Source organism: Lissotriton helveticus, chromosome 3_1 (genome assembly GCF_964261635.1).
Source record: "Lissotriton helveticus chromosome 3_1, aLisHel1.1, whole genome shotgun sequence".
Classification (NCBI taxonomy): Eukaryota; Metazoa; Chordata; class Amphibia; order Caudata; family Salamandridae; genus Lissotriton; species Lissotriton helveticus.
Window position 1 is genome coordinate 544015330 of NC_136061.1, and position 26099 is coordinate 544041428.

General features: G+C 48.9%; 1 protein-coding gene across 2 annotated transcripts in view; it reads right to left on the reverse strand.

Annotated features, from left to right (window-relative positions):
- SF3B1 (splicing factor 3b subunit 1) overlaps window positions 1–26099 on the reverse strand; it is a 316805-nt gene that overhangs the window by 109278 nt on the left and 181428 nt on the right. For both annotated transcript variants that reach the window (XM_078680435.1, XM_078680436.1), the window contains exon 23: window positions 17465–17737. In XM_078680435.1, coding sequence (XP_078536561.1) covers window positions 17465–17737 — 273 coding nt within the window. The remainder of the gene's footprint in view (window positions 1–17464; window positions 17738–26099) is intronic.

Below are 26099 nucleotides of genomic sequence, written 5' to 3' on the forward strand. Positions count from 1 at the left end.
TTCCGGGTACAGACGGACCATCGGCCCCTGCAATGGCTCATGCAGATGCGGGGGGAGAACCCCAAACTATTGCGATGGTCCATCTCCCTGCAGGGGATGGACTTCACTGTGGAACATCGCCCTGGCCAAGACCACGCCAACGCGGATGGCCTGTCCCGCTTTTTCCGCCTCGACGAGGAAAGTCCCCAAGAAGATGGGTGACTCTCCCCGCCTTCAGCTGGGGGGGACGCATGTTGGACAGGCCACATGAAGGGCTCGCTCCCTCCCCGCAGGACAGGGCCCGGGCCACCGTCAGCACCATTGCCCGGCCCAGCCGCCATCTTGGACACGGCACCACGCGGCCGCGCGGCCTCAGCCCGACCCCAACCCTGGGCCTGGCCAGGCCCCGACATCCCGGCACCACCCTCCACCCAGGAGGTGAACGGCCCACTTGGCAGGTCAATGGGAGTACGAAGTGTCGATGGCTCTCCCCCGCCAGGTGCCGAGCACCCCCAGCCTCCTTGGGCGCTGGCTCCGCCCCCCTGCTGGGTGTCTGGACTCCCTCATCCCAGACCTCCCGACCTCCAAGAGCGAGGGTCCGGACATCAAAGGGCGCCAGACCTATAACTGAGGCAGCCCCAGGACAGGAAGGCAGTTGTATCCTGGAGTCGAGAGACACCGCGACGAACTCATCCTTGACGGACTGTTGGCGCTGCCACAGCCCTGCCTTGTGAACTATTGTCCTGCCTGCTGGCGCTGCCGCGGCCCTCTGTAACCTTCATCCTCGTGGGACCTGCTGGCGCTGCCGCGGCCCGTTGCAACCTGCATTCTCGTGGGACCTGCTGGCGCTGCCGCGGCCCGTTGTAACCTTCATCCTCGTTGGGACCTGCTGGCGCTGCCGCGGCCCGTTGCAACCTTCATCCTCGTGGGACCTGCTGGCGCTGCCGCGGCCCGTTGTAACCTTCATCCTCGTTGGGACCTGCTGGCGCTGCCGCGGCCCGTTGCAACCTGCATTCTCGTGGGACCTGCTGGCGCTGCCGCGGCCCGTTGTAACCTTCATCCTCGTTGGGACCTGCTGGCGCTGCCGCGGCCCGTTGCCACCTACGACCTCTTCGGGACCGGCCGGCGCTGCCGCGGTCTGACCCATCCGAACACCGAGCTCGAGGATTGTGAGCTATCACCGTTACACACCCGTACCCGTGGGTACCAAGACTGTCCCGCTACCCCCTTCCCTTACTAGAGACTAGAATTGAGAGGATCATCGTGTCCTGATCGCCTTGTATCGTGCTACACTACTACCCTAAGTGCCTATAAAAGGTGTTACCCTAATCTTTGTGTGGTGTCCATCTGTGGGGGGGAAGTTACCTGTCTGTGCGATCACTGTGCTCGGCCGACCCTTCAGGTCTCCGTCTAACACACGTTATTTCATTGTAAAGTCCCCGTTTTTAGGCCTCAAGAGGGCCCGGACACCAGATTCAACTCCTGTCTCCTGAGCCCTCGCTGAGGAGCGATACAGCCCCCACCTGTGTTCCTGACCCTTCACTTACTTCCTGCCTCACAGTGCCCGGTTCAGCCTGGCTCTGCCTGCTAGTCTGCCAAGAGTATGTTATGATTCTAGTTATCAGTCCAGCCCTCCTTCTCTGCATTCCTAAGCTACTGAATCGCATCAATAGTTTCAGTCATCGTCTAGCCTTTACGTCTCCATGTAAGAGAAATACTGTATTAATGGCCATTTCATATTCTTCAACACGCACTACATGTAGAATAATGCATGCACCAGTCTTAGTGTCTGTTAGCCTTTACCCCGATAACTTTTGGATTCTATCAACATGTTCTCTAAACATCAGATACTAGATAGTGTTTAGGTACATGTCGCCCTGACTCTCCAGACTTCAGTCTCTGCTCCTAGTACAGAGTTCATAGCCCCCAGCTTCTCCTAGTAACACGTCATTGTCAGTTTGCGCGCACTATTAGGTTAGAGGTCCCGGCTCCTTAGGTAGCCCCCTCCATGTTTCCGCCCCATTTATGACATATTCTGTTACGTTTACATCACATGTCTATGTATACGCCTCCTGTTACACCCACTTTCACCCTTATCTTTCGCGACTGCTATTGACCACACCCACTGCTCCGCCTATTGTATGTATTGTAATGCAACTGTTTTAGTATATATGCTTGTGTACTGTTATTAAAGTTAGCGCGCGCTCATCCCAGATCCAGCCCCGGCAGCTGCCGGGCTCTGCCATCCTATTCCTGTGCAGGTTGTCCTGTTCCTGTCCTTTATGCTGTATTAAACCTGCAAACTCCTACTACCTCGAATCTTGACTCTTATTTATTGAGCTATCTGTTATTGCTATGTCCAGTCAAACCTAGATCCGGTATTATTTATTTATATACCACATAATGGCGCCCGAATAGGGACTTGCCCTTTCCCCACGCGCCGGTAAAGCCACGTATGCCCCCTGACCCTCTGCAGCCGTGACGGAACCATACCGGCCACGTGCAGATATTTCTGCTTCAAGTATCCCTCAGGCCCACGGAGGAGACGGAGGTTGCGGTCCAGCATCCAGACGAGGCGGTGGAGGAACGCGGCGAGTCCCGACCAGAGCCCAAGCCGAGAGTCCAAGGTCCGAGGTATCCGGAGGCCCACCCGTAACAGAAGTCCGAAGTCCGTCTGTCCGGCGTCGAAGCAGTCCAGTCCAGTCCGAGGCCTTCCGTTCTTGCTGCCCGGTGAGTACCGTTGCTAGGGTAGTATCTAGACAGGGTCAATCTAATTGTCTCTGGTCCGTGGGTTTGGTGGTACACAGACCTAAAACGAAGTGTCCACTTCGGTGGATGCGGGTCCTGACGTGTCTCTTTATGAGACCGGTAAGTTTCGAACTGTTTCAGCAGTGCATCTAGTCTCTGTTCTAGCCAGTTCTGTTCTCGAGAAAATTCATGTATTCTGTTTTCCGTATTCCAGGTAGTATTTTGTCAGAACTGTTATTTGAAATGTTCATGTATTTTAATGTCGTGGTATGAGAGTGGTGTAATTATCGTGTTCATTTTGTATTGTATTGTGTCTAGATTACAGTTCAGTCATGCCTTTATTTTCGAAACTACGTCAGTTAAAAACCAGAAAAGGTCTGTTAGAAGCAGCAGTTCCTGTCCCGCCTAGGGACAGTCCAGGTCATTTTATGTATCAGAAGCATGGCATAAGTGCCATATTACATCTAGATTTATGGGTGGAGTACACCAAACAGTTAGAAGAAAAGTATAGATGGCCCGTATCGGGTACATGGGATGCCGAGTGCATCATGCGAGTAGAAGAAGCATTATGGAAAAAGAAAGCCAGACAGTCACAGAAAGATGCCATCGAGTTATGGCGCAAAGAATCTCATAAAAGAACCGAAAAAGAAATCAGAAAGTCAGAATTAAGTAGAGAATCCTTAGAACGAGCCCAAGAAAGGGAATTAATCTAGATAGGTGAACGAGTTAAAACCGAACAGTCAGACAGACAGAGGAATGCCCTCATTAAGGGTATGTATCCTCTTCTTGCCGAGGGCTTGCCAAAAGCGACCCCGGAGGCATCCAGTAATTTTCCGCCACCATTAGTTCCGACCAAGCTACGTCACAAACCGACCGCAGCTGATATTTTCATCTCGTCCTACTTGGACGACACAGTCCCAGAATATGCAAATCCTGTTCCGCCAGTCCCTGTAAATCATGTAATTCCTGCTCCTCCAGACACCGGAGTACCTGCCACGGTACCCCCGGTCCAGCCTACATTACAATTTCCCGCCGCGCCAGTACGAAGAGTATCAGTCGACGATTCCAGTTTAGGGGCCGCAGGAGGAGGTCCTCCTGGTACCCCGCCACCACACCAACGAGTACCGTTAGTCGAGTTACATGAATGTGCGTTACAGCGTACGCCCAAATATAAGTCCGTTGCAGATATCCGACGAGCTCTTACTGAATGCCGCTATGATCCAGTTGCAGGTGATGATAGTACAGTTATATATTCCATCCGTGTAAGACGGGTGACCGGGTATTTGGACACCCTACCGAATATGAAAGAAGATCTAGACAGAATATATCGTTTCATCCGTACAGGGGATGATCCAGAAAGTATTGGCGAAGCCATGTCTCAAAGGAAAGCTGAGATCCAGCTCATGCTATTAAAGTTTCTGATTAATTGTTTAATAAGAGAACAAGATTACCCGTCCAAAGATCCGGCCGAAATGAGAATCCTGACAAGGTGGAGTGATAATATAGCCGAGGGTAAACACAGAACTATCAGTAGTATAGAGAGTATGTACAAGAGAATTCGTAAGGAAATAATAAAGTTACACGAACAACGTAAAGCAGCACAAGTAAGCGAGAAAGAGAATGACTCTTCTACTGAAGAGGTAGACGACGAGAATCCCGCCAGAATAGCGTATGTAGGAAAATCTAGATTTCCAGACCGCCATTTACGCCTAGAACACAAGTCAGTTTTTCATCATCCAGCACCAGAACAAGGTTCTCTAGAACAAGTATTTCAAGCTACCGATCATATTCTGAAATCACGAATCGGTTATAGTAAGTTAAGTACTATGCATGAACAAGAACTAGCCCGATCAGCAGTCCGATGGATTACTGATTCTACCACTTTTCCAGACGAAATAGTGGCACAAATGTTTCTGAAACTGCCCCCAGCCGAGCAACGACTGGTGGGTATGTATATGATCCAGCACCTCATTACTCTGTATGAGGGTCAACATTCTGATCCAGGTCCGTTACACGATGTCCTGAACGAGTTACTCCAGTATAGATGGAAAGGTTTAGGTACCGATTTAATTAGTGTCATTCTAGAACAGCGCCACAAATATAGAACGTTCCTGAAACCGCATTTTGTTCATGTCTCACCTCCAGAAAGTAAACCCTTTTACATAGACAGACAGAATCCGTTACGAGAAGTACACCCAGTCAGGACAGCAGATGGTGAAATGCAACGAGTGTTTGTTTACACTCCGATTACAAAGATGGAACTCTTAGAAATGAAGAAATTAATTCCCTGTCATGACAAAGATCCAGCAGGGTTCCACCGAGAATTAAAAGACATGCTCCGTATGGGAGAATACACGTATCCAGATATTATTAAAATGCTAAAGGTCCTGTTGCCCGCAGGGGTATACGAGAAACTCAAGGAAAAAGAATGGGAGGTGGGAGAGAAAAAGATCGATTGGGCAGTTCTAGAAGCTGAAGATAAGATACGAGTACCAGGTACCGGTCTTGGAGAGAAATGTAAAGAAATACCAGAACTGTTAATACAAGTTTTGCCCAGGTTATTAGCCACTAAAAAGGAAGACTGGGATGCAATCTCAGCCTGTAAACAGAAACAAGACGAAGACACTAGTGATTTTTATTCTAGATTTGAGAAATGCTTTATTATAAACAGTGGCTTGAAGACGAGTAGCGAGTCGTACCCTCATCTTTTTGTTACTAAATTAGTCGAGAATTCAAGTCCACAAGTTAAGAATCGAGTTTTGAAAGTCGAAAGTACATGGCAAGCTAATACCCAGTCCCAAATGTTACAGATGCTTCAGTATCACCAGAATAGAATCAGAGAAGAGCAAGATCATGAAAGGAAACGTATGAAAGACACGAAAATGAAAGTACTAGTTGCACAATCTGTTCCACAAGACAGTCAGAAGAGGGGTCCGAATCAAGCCAGTCATCCTGCAGCTCCCGTTAAAGGGACCTGCAATTATTGTAAACAGCCAGGTCATTTCATAAACGAGTGTGCAGTTCTGAAACACAATATAGCTACTGGTAAAACTAAAGAAAGACCACGTCCGCCTAGACAAGAACAAGTTTCACAGACTTCTCAGCCACAGAATGCACAACAGACAGTTCCAGCACCGCAGCCTATTGCTGCAACACAGCATGTTACACAGCAGATGTACCAGTATGCACAGTCTGAGTATCCAGAGTATCAGCAGTACTCATGAAACAGCCTAGAGAGGGAGGTAGGCTTGCCTCTCATCGAGATTCCTGTAGATCAAGAAGGTCCCTATGTTCATAGTCAGGTACTAGGGAAAGACAGAAAGTTTCTGATTGATACAGGGGCAAGTAGGACCACCATTAGTAAGTTCCAGGGGCTCCGCTCTCAGGCTCTAGAAATGTTTCCCTTGGATTTTCAGGAAAGCCTATTGTAAACGAGATATCTAAGCCAGTTACTCTAGAAGTAGGTCCATTGTCCCGCACTACTGATCTGTTACTTACGAAGTCATGTCCAGAAAATCTGTTAGGTATTAGGACACTGAAAGAATTAGGTGCAGTTATTTGCTGTTCCCCCGAGGGAATACGACTGTTTCTACGCGACTTCAAGGGTCACTATGTATTACGAGATTTTGATCCAAGATTGTCTAATGTTCCGCAGCATCTATGGGCGCAAGGTCCAACTGATGTAGGTCTTATGCAAATCACACCCCATCGTGTGACTCTCAAACCAGGTGTAGTGTTACCACGAATCAGACAGTACAGATTGCCACCTGAGGCTGTAGCAGCCTTATCCAAAATTATTGACGAGCTCATGGCTCAAGGAGTAGTTGTAGAAACTGACTCCAATGTATGTAATTCTCCGATCATTCCAGTCATGAAACGTACTGATCCAAATGCACCCCCAGTATATCGATTAGTGATTGACCTTCGAGAACTCAATAAATGTATTATTCCCCAGTACCCAGTTGTCCCAGATATCTCTTCCCTATTGACAGCCATTGATTCCGAAGCCTCATTTTTTACAGTCATAGACCTCAAGAACGCGTTTTTCAGTGTCCCCATTCATCCAGACAGCCAGTTTCTTTTCGGATTTTGTTTAAATGGAAGGAGCTATATGTTCACACGAGCTCCTCAAGGTTTCACAGAAAGTCCTAGCATTTACAGTCAAGCACTTAAGAGACAACTAGACAATATTCACATGCCAACTGACACTGCCCTGCTCCAGTATGTCGATGATCTACTGATCACAGCCCGTTCTGAACGTGCTTGCGAGCAAGCATCACTTACATTTTTGTATTTCCTTGCCGAGATGGGGCACAAGGTGTCCCCTTCGAAGCTTCAATTCTGTGTCCAGCAAGTGATCTACTTAGGCCACTTACTGTCCAAGTGGGGTAGGCAGTTGACACCAGACCGTATCCAGTTAATAGCGAGTCTTCCTCAACCCAAGACACAGAAGGAGGTACGTGCTTTTATCGGCCTTACTTCTTATTGCAGACAATGGATTCCTCAGTATGCATTTCTAGCTAAACCACTGATACAGTTAACGACACAGGAGGCAGCCCTATCGACTGTCCTCCCTTGGACATCTGAACATACACTTAGTTTCAATGAGTTGAAGAAAGCCTTATGCCAAGCTCCAGTTCTAGCTACACCGAACTACAGTAAGCCTTTTACACTTTTCGTCACAGAACTGTCGGTTATCTGTTCTCACACAAGATCAAGCAGGACAATACAAGCCCTGTGCTTATTTTTCGAGCACATTAGATCCTGTAGCCCAGGCTCTGCCTGCGTGCCTCAAGTCAGTTGCAGCCACAGCACTAGCTATCAGACAAAGTGATTCCATAGTATTAGGGCATTCCTTGACAGTACAAGTTCCACACTCTGTGGAAGTTCTTTTAAACCGAACACAGACTCAGCACTTGACTATTGCACGTTTAACAGGTTATGAATTGACACTGTTCCAGCCACACATAGAAATCAGACGCTGCAACGTTCTAAATCCTGCTACACTATTACCGTCAGTTAATTCGAATCCTGCCACACACGACTGTGTGGAAGTAGTTAACACCATGACAAAGCCAAGACAAGATCTGACAGATATTCCATTACCAGATCCCGACCTGACACTTTATGTGGATGGTTCATGTATGAGAACAAGTACAGGAGAACTAGTAGCCGCGTATGCAGTGACTACTGACACTGAAGTTATAGAAACACACCGTATTGACACCCTGTCTGCTCAAGCAGCAGAGCTAGTTGCTCTGACACAAGCCTGCATACACGCTAAGAACCTGAAAGTTAATGTTTATACAGATTCACGCTACGCATTCGGAGTTGTACACGACTTCGGAGTGCTCTGGCAGGAGAGAGGTTTCATGACTTCTCATGGAACCAAGATTCAGCATGGTCTCCTTATTCAAGCTCTGTTAGATGCCATACACTTACCGACATCTATTGCTATCATGAAATGCAAAGCACATACGAAAGTTACTGACATTATTTCTCAAGGTAATGATCTAGCAGATCGCACAGCCAAGCTTACAGCACAGACTCCAGACATTCCAGTTAATCCGACACAGACACATACTCCAGCTCCGACTACCTGTATGACAGTTAAGGACCCTACTCAAGATGTCATAGATATCCAGTTACATGCTACTCCCGATGAAATCAAGAAATGGTCCGAACAAGGAGGGGTCCAGACAGATCAGGGATGGGTAACGAAGGGTAGAGCCACATGGTTTCTCCCCGACTCTATGGTTCAAGTCATTATCAATACCGCACATAGTCCAGCCCATTTAGGAGAAAAAGCTATGTTAGACAGTATCCAGAACATTTGGTTCAATAAGCATTTACGAGCTGCAGCCAAGCAGAAAGTCCGTACCTGTATGATATGTTGCCAGTTCAATCCAGGTAAAAGTGTCCCGGTGGAACAAGGTGGATTCCAGCCCCCTGACCACCCTTTTGAAGTCCTCCAGATGGATTATATTCAGATGGAGCGATGTCGAGGTTTCAAGTATGTCCTTGTAGTTGTATGCGCTTTGTCCAGGTGGACAGAGGCATATCCAGTTCCAGATTACACAGCCGCGACCACTGCCAAGCAGTTGGTTCGTGAATTCTTCCCCCGTTACGGACTCCCTAGGGTCGTATATTCTGATAACGGCCAGCCATTCTCATCTGAGCTTATGAAACACATCTCCCTGTTGTTAGGGTACCAGTGGAAGTTCCATTGTGTACGCCATCCTGAAGCAGGCGGTCTCGTAGAGAGACATAACCAGACCCTGAAAATCCGCATTGCCAAAATATGTAAAGAGAAAGGTGTAGACTGGCTAGTAGCTCTGCCAGTCGCTCTGTTTTATACGCGCATGGTCGCACATTCCAGATCAGGTCTGTCCCCGTACGAGGTCGTATTCGGCCGCCCCCCTAATATGTGGGGTACACCTAGGCCCCGAAGTATTACCGACGTTTCAAGTAATATGCTGACAGATTACCTTGCTTCCTTGATGTCTGCCCTACACTCTTGTCGTTCACAGGTTTCTGCCGCATTTCCAGACAATACCGAGGTGGCACTGCATGACATCGTTCCCGGAAGTTTGGTCCTTGTGAGGAACTTTGATCGTTCAAGTCCGCTGGAGCCTCGCTGGAAGGAGCCAAAACAGGTCCTCCTGGCCACCCGTACTGCCGTCAAGCTGGAAGGCAGGAAGGGCTGGGTCCACCTGTCTCATGTGAAAAAGTTTTATGGATTAAAGACTGTTTCCAAGAACATTTCCGAGGATTTTAAGGATTGCCAAAGTACTATTCTTAAGGACTGTCCCGCAAAAGACAATGATACAAATCCCTCCCTGTTAGAGAAAACTCCGCAACAGGAGTATAAGCTAAAATTAAGGTCTAGTAAAATAAGTCAGCCAGTTTGATTGTCTAAGTCCTCCCCTAGGTGAAACGGTTAGACCGGTTTCTGACATGTATAAAATAGACCCCCATAGTGAGAGAGTTAGTCAAAACTCAATCCGATGTATCGTTTTTCTAAGTTTCATATTATTTTTCAGCCTCATGATTACCTGCACAGGTTATGCATTTTATTTGTGTTTTCCAGTTTCTCATGTAAATAAGTCTTCTATTGTTACAGTAGAGCACACGTTTAGTGATCTGCCTCCTCATGAACTATCTTATCGTCTTGCTATGCGTAATAATTCCTTTATCCGCATGTTACATTATTCGCACCAGACCAGCAATGCCACTAATTGTTGGGTGTGTGGTCGACTCCCCCCTTTCCAGACACCGAAGGGAGTTCTGCCACTCTTTCCTTATCCATTTTCACATAATGGTTCGTGTGGAGCATGGTCCACGTTAACGTCATCCTCAACAGATATGTCTTTTCTTAACAGTACATGTTTTCCAGACAAGCAAGGTCTTCCCCACAGAACAGGGCTAGATCTAGAAAATGAAGTTTATAATTTAGGTAATTATTCTTCGAATTTCATGGTCCTGAATGTTCAGTCTGATACTACTCCAGACTTCCCTGCTATGTCAGTATTACCAGTCAAAGGTGAATTATGTGTCCGAAAGAATGGTTCCGTACATGTAGGACATAGTGATTGTACTACTATTGTCAAGTATAGTGACAGTGGGAAATCTATTTTTAAAGCTTCACGTCATTCTTATTTTGTTTGTGGTCAGACCGCATATGTTCGTATGCCCCTCGATTGGGAGGGAACCTGTTACATTGCCTTCCTACTGCCACCAGTTTTTCTAGCCCCACCTGACTACCATAGGAATTCCCACCTAGTACATATCAGACACAAGAGAGACCTCCCGATTGTCGATTATACTGAAACTGCTATAGAACAATATATAGATATCAATAAAGGTGTCTTCCCTTATTTAGGTACTGTTGTGAATAGTAAACTGATACGTAGATTAACCAGAACACTCGAAGCAGTAGTGATTGAGACTACTTCTGCTCTAGGTAACTTGACCAAGGAGCAATCCTTTATGAGAATTGTCGTGCTCCAGAATCGTCTCGTCCTTGACGTCATACTGGCCGATAGGGGCGGGGCATGTAGAGTCATCGGATCTAGTTGCTGCATTTTCATTCCTAATAACGCGCCGTCTGTTTATTCAGCTATAACCAGACTCCATAAAATTGCCCATATGTTACACCAAGATCCAGGCACCTGGACATGGTCCGGTTGGTTCTGGAATATGATTTCCGCCTGGGGATGGAAAGTGTTGTCCTTTCTAGGTATTGCAGTAGCGATCATATTCAGTTGTTGCCTTTGTATACAATGTGGCCCTGCGATTTGTGGCATTTGTGCTACCTCTTGTATTCCTAGTCCCAAGTCCCGTTCTAAATCCAGTCCCAAGAAAATTCGAGACGAGCAAATGATACTGTATGAAATGATAGATGGTATCATGAATATTGATGTTTCCTGATGGAAACGTAGTGACAAGGAGGGAATGTGGAAAAGTAAATTTTGCCATGATTCTGTGTCCCTACGTGTTCTCCATCTTATGTTATGTGTGCATGATTAATATGCATATGTATTCCCCATGTTCGATTAAAGACGCAATTACAGTTGTGTCCATCCCTAGTATGCCAGTTCCCAGTTCTCGTGAAAGCTACGAGTATTAGGCCTATGTAAAGTTACGTTGCCACGTTTTTCAGTGTGCACGTTATTTCATTGTAAAGTCCCCGTTTTTAGGCCTCAAGAGGGCCCGGACACCAGATTCAACTCCTGTCTCCTGAGCCCTCGCTGAGGAGCGATACAGCCCCCACCTGTGTTCCTGACCCTTCACTTACTTCCTGCCTCACAGTGCCCGGTTCAGCCTGGCTCTGCCTGCTAGTCTGCCAAGAGTATGTTATGATTCTAGTTATCAGTCCAGCCCTCCTTCTCTGCATTCCTAAGCTACTGAATCGCATCAATAGTTTCCGTCATTGTCTAGCCTTTACGTCTCCATGTAAGAGAAATACTGTATTAATGGCCATTTCATATTCTTCAACACGCACTACATGTAGAATAATGCATGCACCAGTCTTAGTGTCTGTTAGCCTTTACCCCGATAACTTTTGGATTCTATCAACATGTTCTCTAAACATCAGATACTAGATAGTGTTTAGGTACATGTCGCCCTGACTCTCCAGACTTCAGTCTCTGCTCCTAGTACAGAGTTCATAGCCCCCAGCTTCTCCTAGTAACACGTCATTGTCAGTTTGCGCGCACCATTAGGTTAGAGGTCCCGGCTCCTTAGGTAGCCCCCTCCATGTTTCCGCCCCATTTATGACATATTCTGTTACGTTTACATCACATGTCTATGTATACGCCTCCTGTTACACCCACTTTCACCCTTATCTTTCGCGACTGCTATTGACCACACCCACTGCTCCGCCTATTGTATGTATTGTAATGCAACTGTTTTAGTATATATGCTTGTGTACTGTTATTAAAGTTAGCGCGCGCTCATCCCAGATCCAGCCCCGGCAGCTGCCGGGCTCTGCCATCCTATTCCTGTGCAGGTTGTCCTGTTCCTGTCCTTTATGCTGTATTAAACCTGCAAACTCCTACTACCTCGAATCTTGACTCTTATTTATTGGGCTATCTGTTATTGCTATGTCCAGTCAAACCTAGATCCGGTATTATTTATTTATATACCACAAGGTAGCGGCTGCCGACTACTTCTAGCTTCCATTCCTAGGTCAGTATGAACCGCGACAACGCTCCCCCGCATGGCTTGGGAAGCTTGCGCAGGGCAGTGGCTAGGATAGGGCTGACGCAGCAGGAAATCCATTCCGTAGGGGTGAAAGTGAGACTGACCACGAGGAGTAGAAGAGCGGCCCAAGGATCTGCCTGTAGATCAAGAGTCCTTGTACCTCATGAGGGCAGAATCTGCCTTTTCCCCGAAAAAAGGCATGTTCCATCAAAGCACATGTCCATCAAATTTGCCTGAACATCGCCAGAGAAGCCAGATTTCCTAAGCCAGGGGTGATGCCTCAAAGCCAGTGTCATGGAAATCGATCTGCCCAGTGAATCAGATATATCCAGGCCTCGCCTTATGTTTTTTTTTGCTGCATCGCTCTCGTCTTTAACTGCCTTAGAGAGCACAGCCCGGGCCTCTTCCAGGACTTGTGGCAGCACTTGCGCAACTGTCTCACAAAGGGAGTGGGAGAACCGGCCCAATAAGCCTGCGGTACTCACCGACCATAATGCCAGGCTGGAGGAAAAAAACATTTTCCTACCAAAATTAATCCAGCCTCTGTGATTCCCTATCCGGAGGAGCAGAAGGAAATGCACCCTGTGATGTAGAGGCTTGCACCAACAAACTTTCTGGGGTGGGGTGTTGGCACGCAGCTGGGTGATGGTAGTGTGTAACTGTCCTTTCCACAGGAGCCCCTGTACTAGATTTCAACCACGTGCCTAGAAGGACATCGTTAGTGTTTCATTAAAGGGCAAAAGGGTTTCGGAGGTAGAAGCCATAGGGTGAAGCACTTCAATCAGGAGATTAGTCCTCATCTCCACGGAGGGCATCTCCAGTCCACGGACCTCAGCTGCCTCTTGACCCCCATGGCATAAGATGTCCCTCCTCTGTAGCCACAGTTGGTGGAGAGAGCATGCCAGTATATGGATAGTATCACGTCCACTATCTTCTCCAAGTTCCCCATACCAGTCCAAATGCTCTGCAGAGTCATCCTGGTGTTGCAAAGCGTCCATAGACCCCCTCCCATTCCTCTCCCGAGCCGTATAATTCCTCAAATTGTTCAGGCGACAACACAGAACCCCTGGGTTCAGTCGGCTCTGAAATCTGTGCTGAGCGACGTCGTTCCGACTCTGTGTAGTCAGAGACAAGGTTGGGGCTGGTACATTAGTACCGGTGGCACCGACTTCGGATCTGACGCCTGGAGAGGTCGCGTTGGCAGGACCGGGATCGATCCGGATCCGTGATTGGATATATTTATAGAATCTCAGTAATATTAGAGGCACGGTAGGCATATATTGTATTGCAATTCTATAGCTCTTACTTCCCCTGACAAGGGGTTGAATCGCTCTTGTCGGCGTGTAGCTCGCTACTCCGGGACCCATAGAGGATTAGTGTTGAATTAGAATGGTACGAACCCACTTGCTGCTCCGTAGGAGGCTGCACTGGAATCGGTTCTTCTTGACCCTCCTGTTCCTCTGGATGATGCACCGGAGTCGCCAAAGCCTGAGGTTCTTCAACGTCTTCTTCCTCATGTGCAGAAGACTGACACGGATCCAGAGACGGATCCGGACCTGGATCCGGAGATGGCCCTCGGGACTGAAAAGACGAGGCTTCACCTACAGGCTCACAAGATGGTGTGGTAGACAAAAAGTCCTTACGATGCTTTCGAGAAGAAGACCTCTTCTTCGAATCAGACTCCCTGCCAGAATGATGCCTCAAGCTATGCTTCGTCCTCTTATGTTTTTTCTTCGAGGAACCCGAAGCATGTCCCGAAGCAGACTTTGATGCCGACTCCGATCGGGACCTCAACCTCGAGATCGTCTTCGACCTCGAGCGTCTTGATCTTGACCTCGAAGACCTCTTGGCATCCTTTCCTTTTACCTTGGCCAGAAAGAGTTTAGCCTCTCGTTCACGCAGAGCCTTAGGGTTCATCTTAGAACAGGATCGACAGCCACCGACATTGTGGTCCGAGCCCAGACACCACAAGCAATCAGAATGAGGATCGGTTATGGACATCATCCTGGTACACGATCCGCACTGCTTAAAGCCTGTCTTCTACGACATCTTCGGCAGAAGACAGCAACTCGAAAAAGATACAGAAACACACAAATAGCAACAAAGTTACTATCCGAAACACAAGAGATCCCAAGAAACCGTTAGCGTTGATGACGCGGAAAAAAGGGAACTGATGTCATCATGCCGACGTAGGCCTAATAAGGAGTCGGTGACGTCAGCCGGAGTCGCGCGTGATGCCGTGCTCCTGTGAAGTCGTCCATGCCGGCGTGCTACAAAAGAGTTTTCCGAACGTTGCTGACGCAGGGGGATATTCACAAGGTGAGGAATCCACTGGCAGATGTATCTATCAGAATTTTTAGTGGTGGATAGGTTAGTCAGTTATTTGGATTCAGAAGGATAGAAGAGGAAAAAAAGGTTTGTTTTTATATGGCGCTTGTTACACCTGATGGGGTGTTGGATCACGCTACTCCGGAAACCCTTAAAGGATTAGTGGTGAATTAGTATGGTGAAATATGAAGTAGTTTGAGTGGTGGATATGTTATTCAGTTATTTGGATAGTGAAGGGTAGGTGGCGGGATAGAAGAGGGAAAGAGTTTTGTATTTATATAGCGCTTGCTACCCCTAATAGGGTTTTGAAGCGCTTTTTTGTCTAGTAGCACGCTACTTCGGAACCCATAAGGATTAGTGTTGAATTAGTATGGTGAAACATGAAATTAATTTGATTGGTGGATATGTTCGTTATTTGGATTGAGAAGGGTGGGGAGAGGAAGAAAATGGATATAGTGCTTGTAACTGACGGGGAGTTGAAACGCTTTATTGGCGAGTAGCATGCTACTCTGAAACCTATAAAGGATTAGTGGGGAGTTAGAATAGTGGAATATGGAATTCGAGATGTATGGATACGTTCACGTTAAGTGCTGTAAAAGTGCCAACGACCTTCATCTAGTGATGGACTCATCTGAAGGCAATGATGCGGACCAAACTGCATGTTAATACTGTGTGATCTGGGGTGGCGGAGAAGTATGAAGCTGAAGTCTTATATTCCGTCCCCATTGGACATGTACTCAGCATCTAATGTTCTAAAAAGGGATAGATCCGATGAAAACAGTAGCGGAAACAGCAGACATCTTAAACTAACATCGCCATCTACTATATTACTGAATTTTAAAACCTTTACCACATATACGCCTTTATTATGAAATTCGTTGCAAAGGCATGCGCGGTAAAGGCATGAGAGGTGAAAGCATATGCGAGGTAATGGCTTTGTGATGAAGGTTATGTGTGGTTTTGACCGCGTTGTAATGGCTGTTTCCCATGGCACCTCAGTTGCAGAATCCCAAAAGCAGTGGTGTCTTATTCAGGTTCTTGCTGGCCAATACCTGTCACCCCCCCCCCCCCCTTTTTTTTTTTAATAGGTCAAGCCTACCAGACGGCCTGGTCGCACAAGACCTATGGTCATTTTACCAGAAAGTTACAGAGTGCTTAAATCCCACAAATTGCTACCACTGGCTAACTTTGTCACTTGCAACTTGCTAACTTCTTATTCTATGGCATGCCTTGCCCATCTTCTGTTTATACTTCCCTAGAGCACAGCTTCTTTACTTGCGTATTTCAACTGCCCATGTTTAGGGAACTACTTTAGTTTTGTTTCAGCACTCCACTAGAGTGCATGAGTTTTTCAGCTGTCTCTGTCGTGCCCTACTTCACCCCCCCTCCCCCCTCCCCAATGCTCCATGTTTATCTCACTTGTGTGCTCTTTTCTGATTTTGTTCTTGTTGTACAGCATGAACATAAAGAACTGGGTGAGCCATTAGGTCTTGAAGGTGAGACTCATTAGCTTGATCAATGTTCACTTCCTTTTGATGCAGTCGCAAACTATCAGCCTTTGATATACACTGAGCTAATCTGCACAAAATGTGCACAAATAAAAGACTTAAAGCCCTGAGGTGACTGGTCACTGCAGAGATTTGTGCAACCTGCAGGTGAAACTTTTAACCCACAATGAGGTACTATCAGCATTTGACACAAAGTTAAATGAACTAAGTACCATTAAAACTGTTAAAAGTTCACCTGTCACTTAAACCTCCACTAAAATATATCTACCAAGGACCACATAAAAACATTCTGGCACCTATGAGACTTCTCTCAAATGTTAAGGGACAGTCAATGTCCCCCAACTAAGAAACAAGTCTGATTGGTGTAACTAAGAAAAACCAGTGTGTAAGGAAACTCCTCTTTGTATCATCACCCCCAAAATTTTGGACAGATGCTGCCGGTTTTTCGGCTGAGTGCGCACTTAAGCCTGCTAAGCCGACCTCCGTGCCAGTGCCCTGACCCATAAACGTATATGTTTGGTTGGCCTATACTCAATTGGCATAAGCTAACTTACTTCTAAGTGCCTGAACCATGGTGCCATGGGTACCCCCAAGGCATGTAAGTTAGGGCGTCCCCTCAAAGAGTGCAGCACTTGTGCCACCCTGAGTGGGACCAGGTAAAACAGGACTCCCTGTCTCCCACTGCAGACTGAAAGGGCACTATAAAACTAACTCAATTTTTATTGTGTAAGTTACCCCTAAACATGGCCTATCGAGTCCTGAGGCAGGATGCAACATACTAGACAAAATTTTCCACACAAAATGTTTCCCCAATTCCTTTAAGTTTATGGACAATGAGCAATTAAAGCCAATTCATGAAGCTTTTATGCCATCAAGGCTCTAAACAAATCTGGAAATTGAAATATCTATTCCAATACCACAAGAGACTTGGGTAATGCTAAAATAAGATTAATACTGAAATGTATTTAGTTGTAGGATTGTCCATTCAAACACCTCAACAAATAAAATAAGATTAAATAGGGTACATTATTAATGTAACATTTTCAGCACAGATGGAGTGGCATAATACGGACGCAGGTCGCATTTATATGTGTGGGACCAAAAATAAAAAGAAAGAAAACGAATGACATGTAACTAATTATTACCTTAACATAAAATTAAGAGCATGAACTCGTAAAATAAAAAATAAAACTGACCTGTCCATCAACGCATCTTCCAGCAATGGAGTTACAGCATATATGTAGTCCTTTCCCATTTCACCAATGTATTCAAAAAGGAAGGAGAGCGATTTCAGAACACCGTTTTGTACATTGAGCTCAGGAACCCTGTACTCATTCATAAGGGCAGGAAGGACAGTGAAAGGAGAACATGTTTCAGCTACAATAGCAATAGCTACTGTGGTGCACACTCTGTTCTGTCTCTCTTGTACTTTTAAGTTGTTCAACAGAGTTGCCAAAACATCATGAGGTCTGAAAAAAAATATATAAACAGTCAGCAAAGCAAACTCAAGATAAAAATTTTGAAAACATTCTACCATTGTAAAACAGTACCCAGATAACTATAGAATATTTTTTCAAGATGGGGTATCGTGCAAGGTTTATTCAAGAATAGGTTACTCACGCTTTATGGTTAAGATTGTAATGGATACTTAATTCATATGTAGGCTCCAATCTGAAATGTTCCCATCAAAAAGGCTGTGTAGGAAGCTGGCTCTGAATATGGTATGCCACTCGGTGGTTATACCGTGCACAGAGTTCAGGGGTTTCCCCAAAAATGTACAGGGCTCAATGTAAAACCCAAAAGTGTTCCATTAGTGGTAGTGTGGGCGAACAGCCTTAGGCCTAACGTACGAGTTACTTACCTTCGGTAACTATGTATCTGGTAGAGACGATTCTAGCTGCAGATTCCTTAAAGTAGAATTAGAATGTGTAGGAAGAAGAAAGGAGAGGAAGCCCGTTCACCCTCAACAGAGAAAACATGGCGAGGTCGAAGCACCCACGCCCATACAAGGCAACAGAACCTCCATCCAAGGCGAGGTAGAAGATCTCCAAGGAGACGAGGGAGGCAAGCCGCCCCTCCTGCCCCCACCGGGAACTCATCACGCGAAGAAGGCAGCTGAGCCCACCACAGCCAGAGGTCAAGAGACCAGACAGAACGGCCGACAGCAACAAGCAGTTGGAAGCAGAAAGAGTAACCTGGGGCACCCAGGAAAACTGGGCAGGCTGCGCCTGAAAGAGGGAGGGACACAAAATCCATCACAGCCCTCAGGACAGACAACATGAAGGTGAAGAAAGGCCCGGACACACCTCAGAGAGGGGCTCGCACACACGACCCAAAAAGAAGTAGAAGCAGAGCCATGCCGCAGACAGCAGGCAGACCAGGGGAACAGCGCTAGCGACCCCGGAGAAGACCATCCCGGGGCACCACCAAGGAATTCTAATCCAGCAATAAGGGAACTTCACAGCAACGTACGTAAACGCCATGGAGAGAAGAAACCCGCAGGCGACCATAACTCCCCAGCGTAGAACAAGCTATATAACAGCTACCACTAACCACATAGGGTATGTTATGTCCCAAGACATGGGAAACCTCTTAGGAAGAAACTTCCACAGCAGAGGACAACAGAAAGAACCGCGGGTAAAAATCCATGGCGAAGGATTCTCAAGCAGCCAAAGACAAAAAACAGAAGGCCTAATCTCAGGGCCATAACTCAAAGCAAGAACACACAGTCAAAAAGGGCTGTCCAGCAGCCAACAGAACCACAGACTCAACAAGGAGGACTCAAGTGGCCACGAAGCACACAGAACAACTAGGGTGACCCGCCCAAAAGGAAGAACACTTCCAAGAACTAGATCAACTCACAGGAGGAGAAAGTAAAAGAATGAGGAGGAGAAAGTAAAAGAATAAGGAGGAGAAAGTAAAAGAAGGCGGAGGAGAAAGTAAAAGAAGGCGGAGAAAGTAAAAGAAGGCAGAGAAAGTAAAAGAAGGCAGAGAAAGTAAAAGAAGGCAGAGAAAGTAAAAGAAGGCAGAGAAAGTAAAAGAAGGCAGAGAAAGTAAAAGAAGGCAGAGAAAGTAAAAGAAGGAAGAGGAAGAGTAAGAGGAGCCCTGTCAAGAACCTCCGGATGGCCGAGTCTGTCGTGGCAAGGAACAAGAGAGTGCCATCGAAGGGAAGATCAACCACCCGTTCCAGAACATTTTCCGGGAACACACTGTCCCGAAGCCAAGTATGGCGGCGAAGGGCGACCGAAGAAGCCATGGCACGACCAAGCAATTCGAGATGTCCAGAGCAGAGCGAAGAATAAACGCCACCAGCTCCCGGCCATCCAACACATGGTGCCACAAATCAACCATAGAATCCTCCTGTGAAGCAGCGGATCCCAGGGACTCAGCCAAGTCCCACAAACAAGAGGTGGCCCTAGCCAACACACAATGTGTTGAGGGTCCGTAGAGCCGCACTGGTCAAGACGAACATATTGCGCCCCCAAGAGTCTAGCCAGCGGGCCTTCCGTGATGGTGGAGACTACAGCGGCAGCAGGGAGGAAAGGCAGTCCGCAAAAGGGGGCTTGAGGCAGAGGGGTGGAGTGAAAGACACACTGGGTCACGCGGTGCTGGAAGGTGCCGGTGCAGAAGGTGTTGGGGCACCGGATCCGCCGTGGCGGGGCACCCCCAAGTCCCAATCAGGGAAAAACAGAGCAAACGCTCAAAGGGAATTGATCAGCCGGATCACCCATGCGCAAAATACCCACTGCCGTGGACACTGCACGAGCAAAGGCCGAACCCACCTCCGTAGGGCCCCGCGGTGGGGAAAGCAGCTCCTCTGTGGGCGACGGCTGCTTGCTAAGGCGGCCGTTCCCGAAGCCAACCGGAGTGGGCAACGGCCAGGTCCAAAAAGGAGAAAGAGGTACAGAGGAGTTGGGGACCTGTGGCTCTTCCGGTGAAAACCGTGCCAATGGCGAGGAGCCATCCTTGGACGACGTCGGGGGAAAAAGCCACAACACATCCAAACATCAATCATTGATTATAATAAACCCAGGTCCTGACTAATGCCCCCTGACATCAAAATAGCATGAAATACAAACGGAGTTACACATCATAAAAAATTAATTACCCTGCCATATAATCCCTCATTACCCCCAAATCAATAGCTCTAATTTCCTTTTTCTATATCCTTTGACAGCATATAGACTGTATTCCATATTGTAAACATGCCACAACTCAAAAGACGGGGCCTCTTGATGTAACCACAGTAAAACAATTGCTAATAGAGCGACCGCCGTATACAATAGCTTCCCCTGGCAGAGATCTTCCCCAATTCCAAGCAACATCATAGATTGAGAAATTGACAGGTACCCCCGTAATTTCTGACACAAACCTCTCTACAGATTCTATCAGAGTCCAATGCAGTACACACAAAGAACACGTGCTAAATGTCTGCGCTGTCTTTTCCACAGCGGAAACATTTCCCATCATGCTGACACCCCCTCTTCATCATTTTAACATGGGTGTGATACAAATTGAATAACATTTTATAATTTTGACTTTTTAAATTAGCTGCCAAAAAGAACCTCGCAGCCAAGTCATTGGATTTCTCCAATGAAATTTCTGGGTTCCCCAACCAGGTTCTCCATTTAATGTTATACTTTTCTAAATCATCAGTTCTACCCTCTAGCAGTGTTTTATAAATTATTTTCAACATGAGGCGTTTTACCGCGGGTTATGTATGTTTTTTAGGGCAGTGCCTCCGGAGGTACCTGCTAAACAAATTCAGTATTTACAATCCCTCTGTGCCAGGTTCATGTGGGCCCCGGGGAAACCTCGAAGTGCTGCCAGATAAATGACCCTCTTGAGAGAAAGAGGAGGATGGTCTATACCCGATTTTGCTTTTTATTATTATTCTTGTATTTTGGTTAACGCACGCATTTTGTTGACCGAAGAAGAGATTAGTTATTTGGCTGAAGCCCCCTCAATTTACCAGATGATCATTGGGTTTTCAAAAGATTGGGTGGCAGCTACTTTAACAAGCATTTGCAATGCAATAGGTCTCGCATTAGGAAAGTTTGAGCTATTGGTATTGTAAATTACAAATTTATGTTTTGTTTTTGAAAACAGTGAAATTAATAGCTTTGTCATTTACAATGCCAATAGTTATAACTTTCGCAAATGTGACACCTATAGCATTTTTAATGCAATGTGTTGTATTTACGTGACTTACATGTATTGATCTTACAAATAACAATGGCTTTTAATTTTTTTTAATACTTAAATAAAAGTTATTGTAATTTATAATGGCAATAGCTTAAACTTTTGTAAATAACTTTCGTGAAGATTGTTATTTGTATTTTATTGTGATGAAAATCCAAGAACAGAAGTGAAACATTAACATCTTTTTGTTACATTTGTAATAAAGCTTGAAACATTGAGAGAACATGTTTGAACCAGGTGTTGTTGAATGGTTGAACGAGCGGTGCGGTGGTGGCCCCCCCAGAGCGGTGCGGTGGTGGCCCCCCCAGAGCGGTGGCCCCCAGAGCGGTGGCCCCCAGAGCGGTGGCCCCCAGAGCGGTGCGGTGGTGGCCACCGAGCGGTGCGGTGGTGGCCCCCGAGCGGTGCGGTGGTGGCCCCCGAGCGGTGCGGTGGTGGCCCCCGAGCGGTGCGGTGGTGGCCCCCGAGCGGTGCGGTGGTGGCCCCCCCGAGCGGTGCGGTGGTGGCCCCCCCGAGCGATGCTGTGGTGGCCCCCCCGAGCGATGCTGTGGTGGCCCCCCCGAGCGATGCTGTGGTGGCCCCCCCGAGCGATGCTGTGGTGGCCCCCCGAGCGATGCTGTGGTGGCCCCCCCCCGAGCGATGCTGTGGTGGCCCCCCCGAGCGATGCTGTGGTGGCCCCCCCCGAGCGATGCTGTGGTGGCCCCCCGAGCGATGCTGTGGTGGCCCCCCGAGCGATGCTGTGGTGGCCCCCGAGCGATGCTGTGGTGGCCCTGAGCGGTGCTGTATGCTATGCTATGCTCTTTTGCTATGGTGTGACGGAGGGCCGGCCGGGGGGGCCGTGCAAGGGCTGGACAGGGGGGGGCGTGCAAGGGCCAGACAGGGGGGGGGGCGTGCAAGGGCCAGACAGGGAGGGGGGGCGTGCGAGGGCCAGACAGGGGGAGGGGGGGCGTGCGAGGGCCAGACAGGGGGGGGGGGGGGCGTGCGAGGGCCAGACAGGGGGGGGCCGTGCAAGGGCCGGACAGGGGGGGGCGTGCAAGGGCCAGACAGGGGGGGGGGCGTGCAAGGGCCAGACAGGGAGGGGGGGCGTGCGAGGGCCAGACAGGGGGAGGGGGGGCGTGCGAGGGCCAGACAGGGGGGGGGGGGGGGGCGTGCGAGGGCCAGACAGGGGGGGGGGGGGGGCGTGCGAGGGCCAGACAGGGGGGGGGGGGCGTGCAAGGGCCAGACAGGGGGGGGGGGCGTGCGAGGGCCAGACAGGGGGGGGGGGGGGCGTGCGAGGGCCAGACAGGGGGGGGGGGCGTGCGAGGGCCAGACAGGGGGGGGGGGGGCGTGCGAGGGCCGGACGGGGGGGGGGGCGTGCGAGGGCCGGACGGGGGGTGCGTGGGGGTGCGAGGGCCGGACGGGGGGGGTGCGTGGGGGTGCGAGGGCCGGACAGGGGGGGTGCGTGCGAGGGACAGGGGGCGTGCGAGGGACAGGGGGCGTGCGAGGGACAGGGGGCGTGCGAGGGACAGGGGGCGTGCGAGGGACAGGGGGCGTGCGAGGGACAGGGGGCGTGCGAGGGCCAGGGGGCGTGCGAGGGCCAGGGGGCGTGCGAGGGCCAGGGGGCGTGCGAGGGCCAGGGGGCGTGCGAGGGCCAGGGGGCGTGCGAGGGCCAGGGGGCGTGCGAGGGCCAGGGGGCGTGCGAGGGCCAGGGGGCGTGCGAGGGCCAGGGGGCGTGCGAGGGCCAGGGGGCGTGCGAGGGCCAGGGGGCGTGCGAGGGCCAGGGGGCGTGCGAGGGCCAGGGGGCGTGCGAGGGCCAGGGCCAGGGGGAGGGCCAGGGCCAGGGGGAGGGCGAGCGAGGGGGCGAGCGAGGGCGAGCGGTGGGGCGAGCGAGGGCGAGCGAGGGGGCGTGCGAGGGCGAGTGCGAGGGCGTGCGAGGGCGAGTGCGAGGGCGAGAGGGCGTGCGAGGGCGAGAGGGCGTGAGAGGGCGTGCGAGGGCGAGAGGGCGTGCGAGGGCGAGAGGGCGTGCGAGGGCGTGCGAGGGCGAGAGGGCGTGCGAGGGTCAGGTCACTGGGAGGGTCAGTGCTCGAAGGTGTTGTGAGAAGGTGGAAATGGGATTGAAGGAGAAAGGATGACAAGTTAAGTAGGAAAGAAGCCAGCAAGGAGACACAAAGGAGTGGAGTGTGTGGCGGAAACAGGGAAAAGAAGAAAAGAATTAACTGCCCTGTTAGCAACTTCTATGTAGGCAATACAAACGATTAAATGAAGAGATTTGCATATTTGGAGTGAGTACTGTTTCAGTGGTGCAGGGAACATATTTCCAAATATTAAATTAAAGGAGGGAATTCCCGGAAGGGAAGGGCGTACCCATAGTTGGGGAGGTAGAGCAGGAGGAAGGCGGCGGCGGCTGACAACCCGCTCCATGAAGGTGGACTCTGCCTTTACCCCTGTAGCTCTTGTACAAGGGGTTTTGCTGCTGTTGCTGAGTCTGACAGAAACCGTGAAAGGAAGACTTTCCAAAGCCACGGTATCTCCTATAGCCATAACCCTTTGCCAGAGTCTGCAGACCCAAGGATTTTGCTGTAGCCTTGCTGTCTTTAAACTTTTGCAGGGCAGAATCAGCCTTTTCACCAAACAGTCTAGACCCAAAGGGAAGATCGAGAAGGGCAGACTGCACGTCAGGAGAAAACCCAGAGGACCTGAGCCACGCATGCCTTCTTGTTGCAATGGATGAGCCCATCACCATTGCCACCGAATCTGCAGTGTCCAGGACAGACTGAATGACTTGGCGAGCAGCAGCCTGCAAGTCTGCCAGCAGCTCACTGAAATTTCCCCGATCTTCCTCAGGCAATTTCGGAAGAAGCCGTTTGACTAAGTCCAGAAGGGCACGAATGTATCTACCCAACAAACAGGTAGCGTTGGTGGACTTGAAAGCCATACTCGCTGAAGAGAAGACCTTCTTTGCCGATTGCTCCAATTTCTTGGAATCCCAGTCAGCAGGAGCCCGTGGGAAGGCGCCCGAGGACTGCTTAGAGTATGAAGCCTGCGCCACCAAACTCTCAGGTGAAGGATAAGACGAAAGGAACCCAGAATCCCCTGGAGCGAGCTTGTACCTTCCACAACCCTTGAACCTGCAGGAGCAGAAAGAGGTTTACGACACCTCAAGGATTGGCTCAGTCAACGCATCACTGAACGGCAAAAGTGGTTCAACCATAGAGGATGGAGAATGAAGCACCTCTGAGCAAATTAGGCCTATAATTAGCCACAGGTAGCTGCAGATCCAAGAGCTCTGCGGCCTTCCTTATCACGGTATGGTACAGTGCCACTTCCCGCAAGGGGGGATCTTTCTGTGAAGCAAAGTCCCACTCCGGGGAGGTGTCCAGTCCGCTTGCTTCACACATACCTTCGAACACATCCACTGACTCATCAATCTCACCTTCCTGCTGCTGCAAGGCTCCCATAGATTTTGCTGTATGTGTCTTTTTTTCATTTTCTCTAAAGACACGTCAACATTTGGGCCAAATAAATATGTCTCATCAAATGGCTGATTAAGGATGGATTTTTGTACCTCAGGTTTAAAACCTATGTTTACATAGTAGGGTGCTGGTATTGATTGCCCTTGAGGCGGTATCTGCAGCGTCTAGGGCACAACGGATGGAAGTATTAGTGATATTTTTACCTTCCTGTATAAGTTCATTAGCCCTGTTTTTGTATTTGTCTGGTAGGTGCTGCATTATGGACTTTAGTTCGTCGTAATGTGCCCGGTCGTATCTTGCCAGCAACGCTTGGGTGTTGGCAATGTGCCAGATGTTAGCTGCTTGTGCTGCTGTTCGCTTGCCGGAGGCGTCAAGGAGCTTAGATTCTTTGTCTGGTGGTGAGGCCTCACCTGATGTATGGGAATTAGCACGTTTTCGTGCATTAGACACTACTAGAGAATCTAATTGTGCTGGACCTTGAATATAAACTGGATCCTCAATCCGAGCACTGAGGTCCCTACCCCTGACAGGATCCTTAAAAACCTCTGTTGAGTGCTTGATGACACCCTTAAACATTGGTAAAATAGCAGTAGACATTTGTGTGTTGTCAAAAGTGTCCAATAGGAAATCTTCCTCCACAGTATCGGTGTGTACGTCCACCCCATGATATTGTGCAGCTCTTTGGACTAGTAGGTTAAACCCTAAACTGTCCTCTGGTGGGGAAGGTCTGGAAGGGTATACATCATCTTGTGGGACGTAAGGCACATCAGGGGTGTTGTAATCATCCCATTGATTAGGTGACTGAGGGGGACTATTGGTGCCTGCTGGGTTATGTGCGCCCCCATTTATATCGTCAGAATTTGTGTCTGCATCATCATCTGGATTAGTAGATGGTGTAGGTGAATGATATGGTGGAGGAGGTGTAGGAGGAACAATATAGGGAGGTGGTGGAGAAGGGACCCTTAATGGAGAGGTTGCAATGTCCTTCCTTGAGGGGGAGGAGGTACTGGCGCCTCAAGTGGTCTCTTCTTGAAGCTGAGAGTCAATTGTCCAGTTTTAGGATCCTTTACAAGAGTTTTCTGATTGGGATCAGGTGTAAAAAGTTCTTCTGCCTGGGGCAAATCCTTGGGCATCGAAGTTTTCGGCTCCGTAAAATTTTTCGCCACCGAGTCGGTAGCTG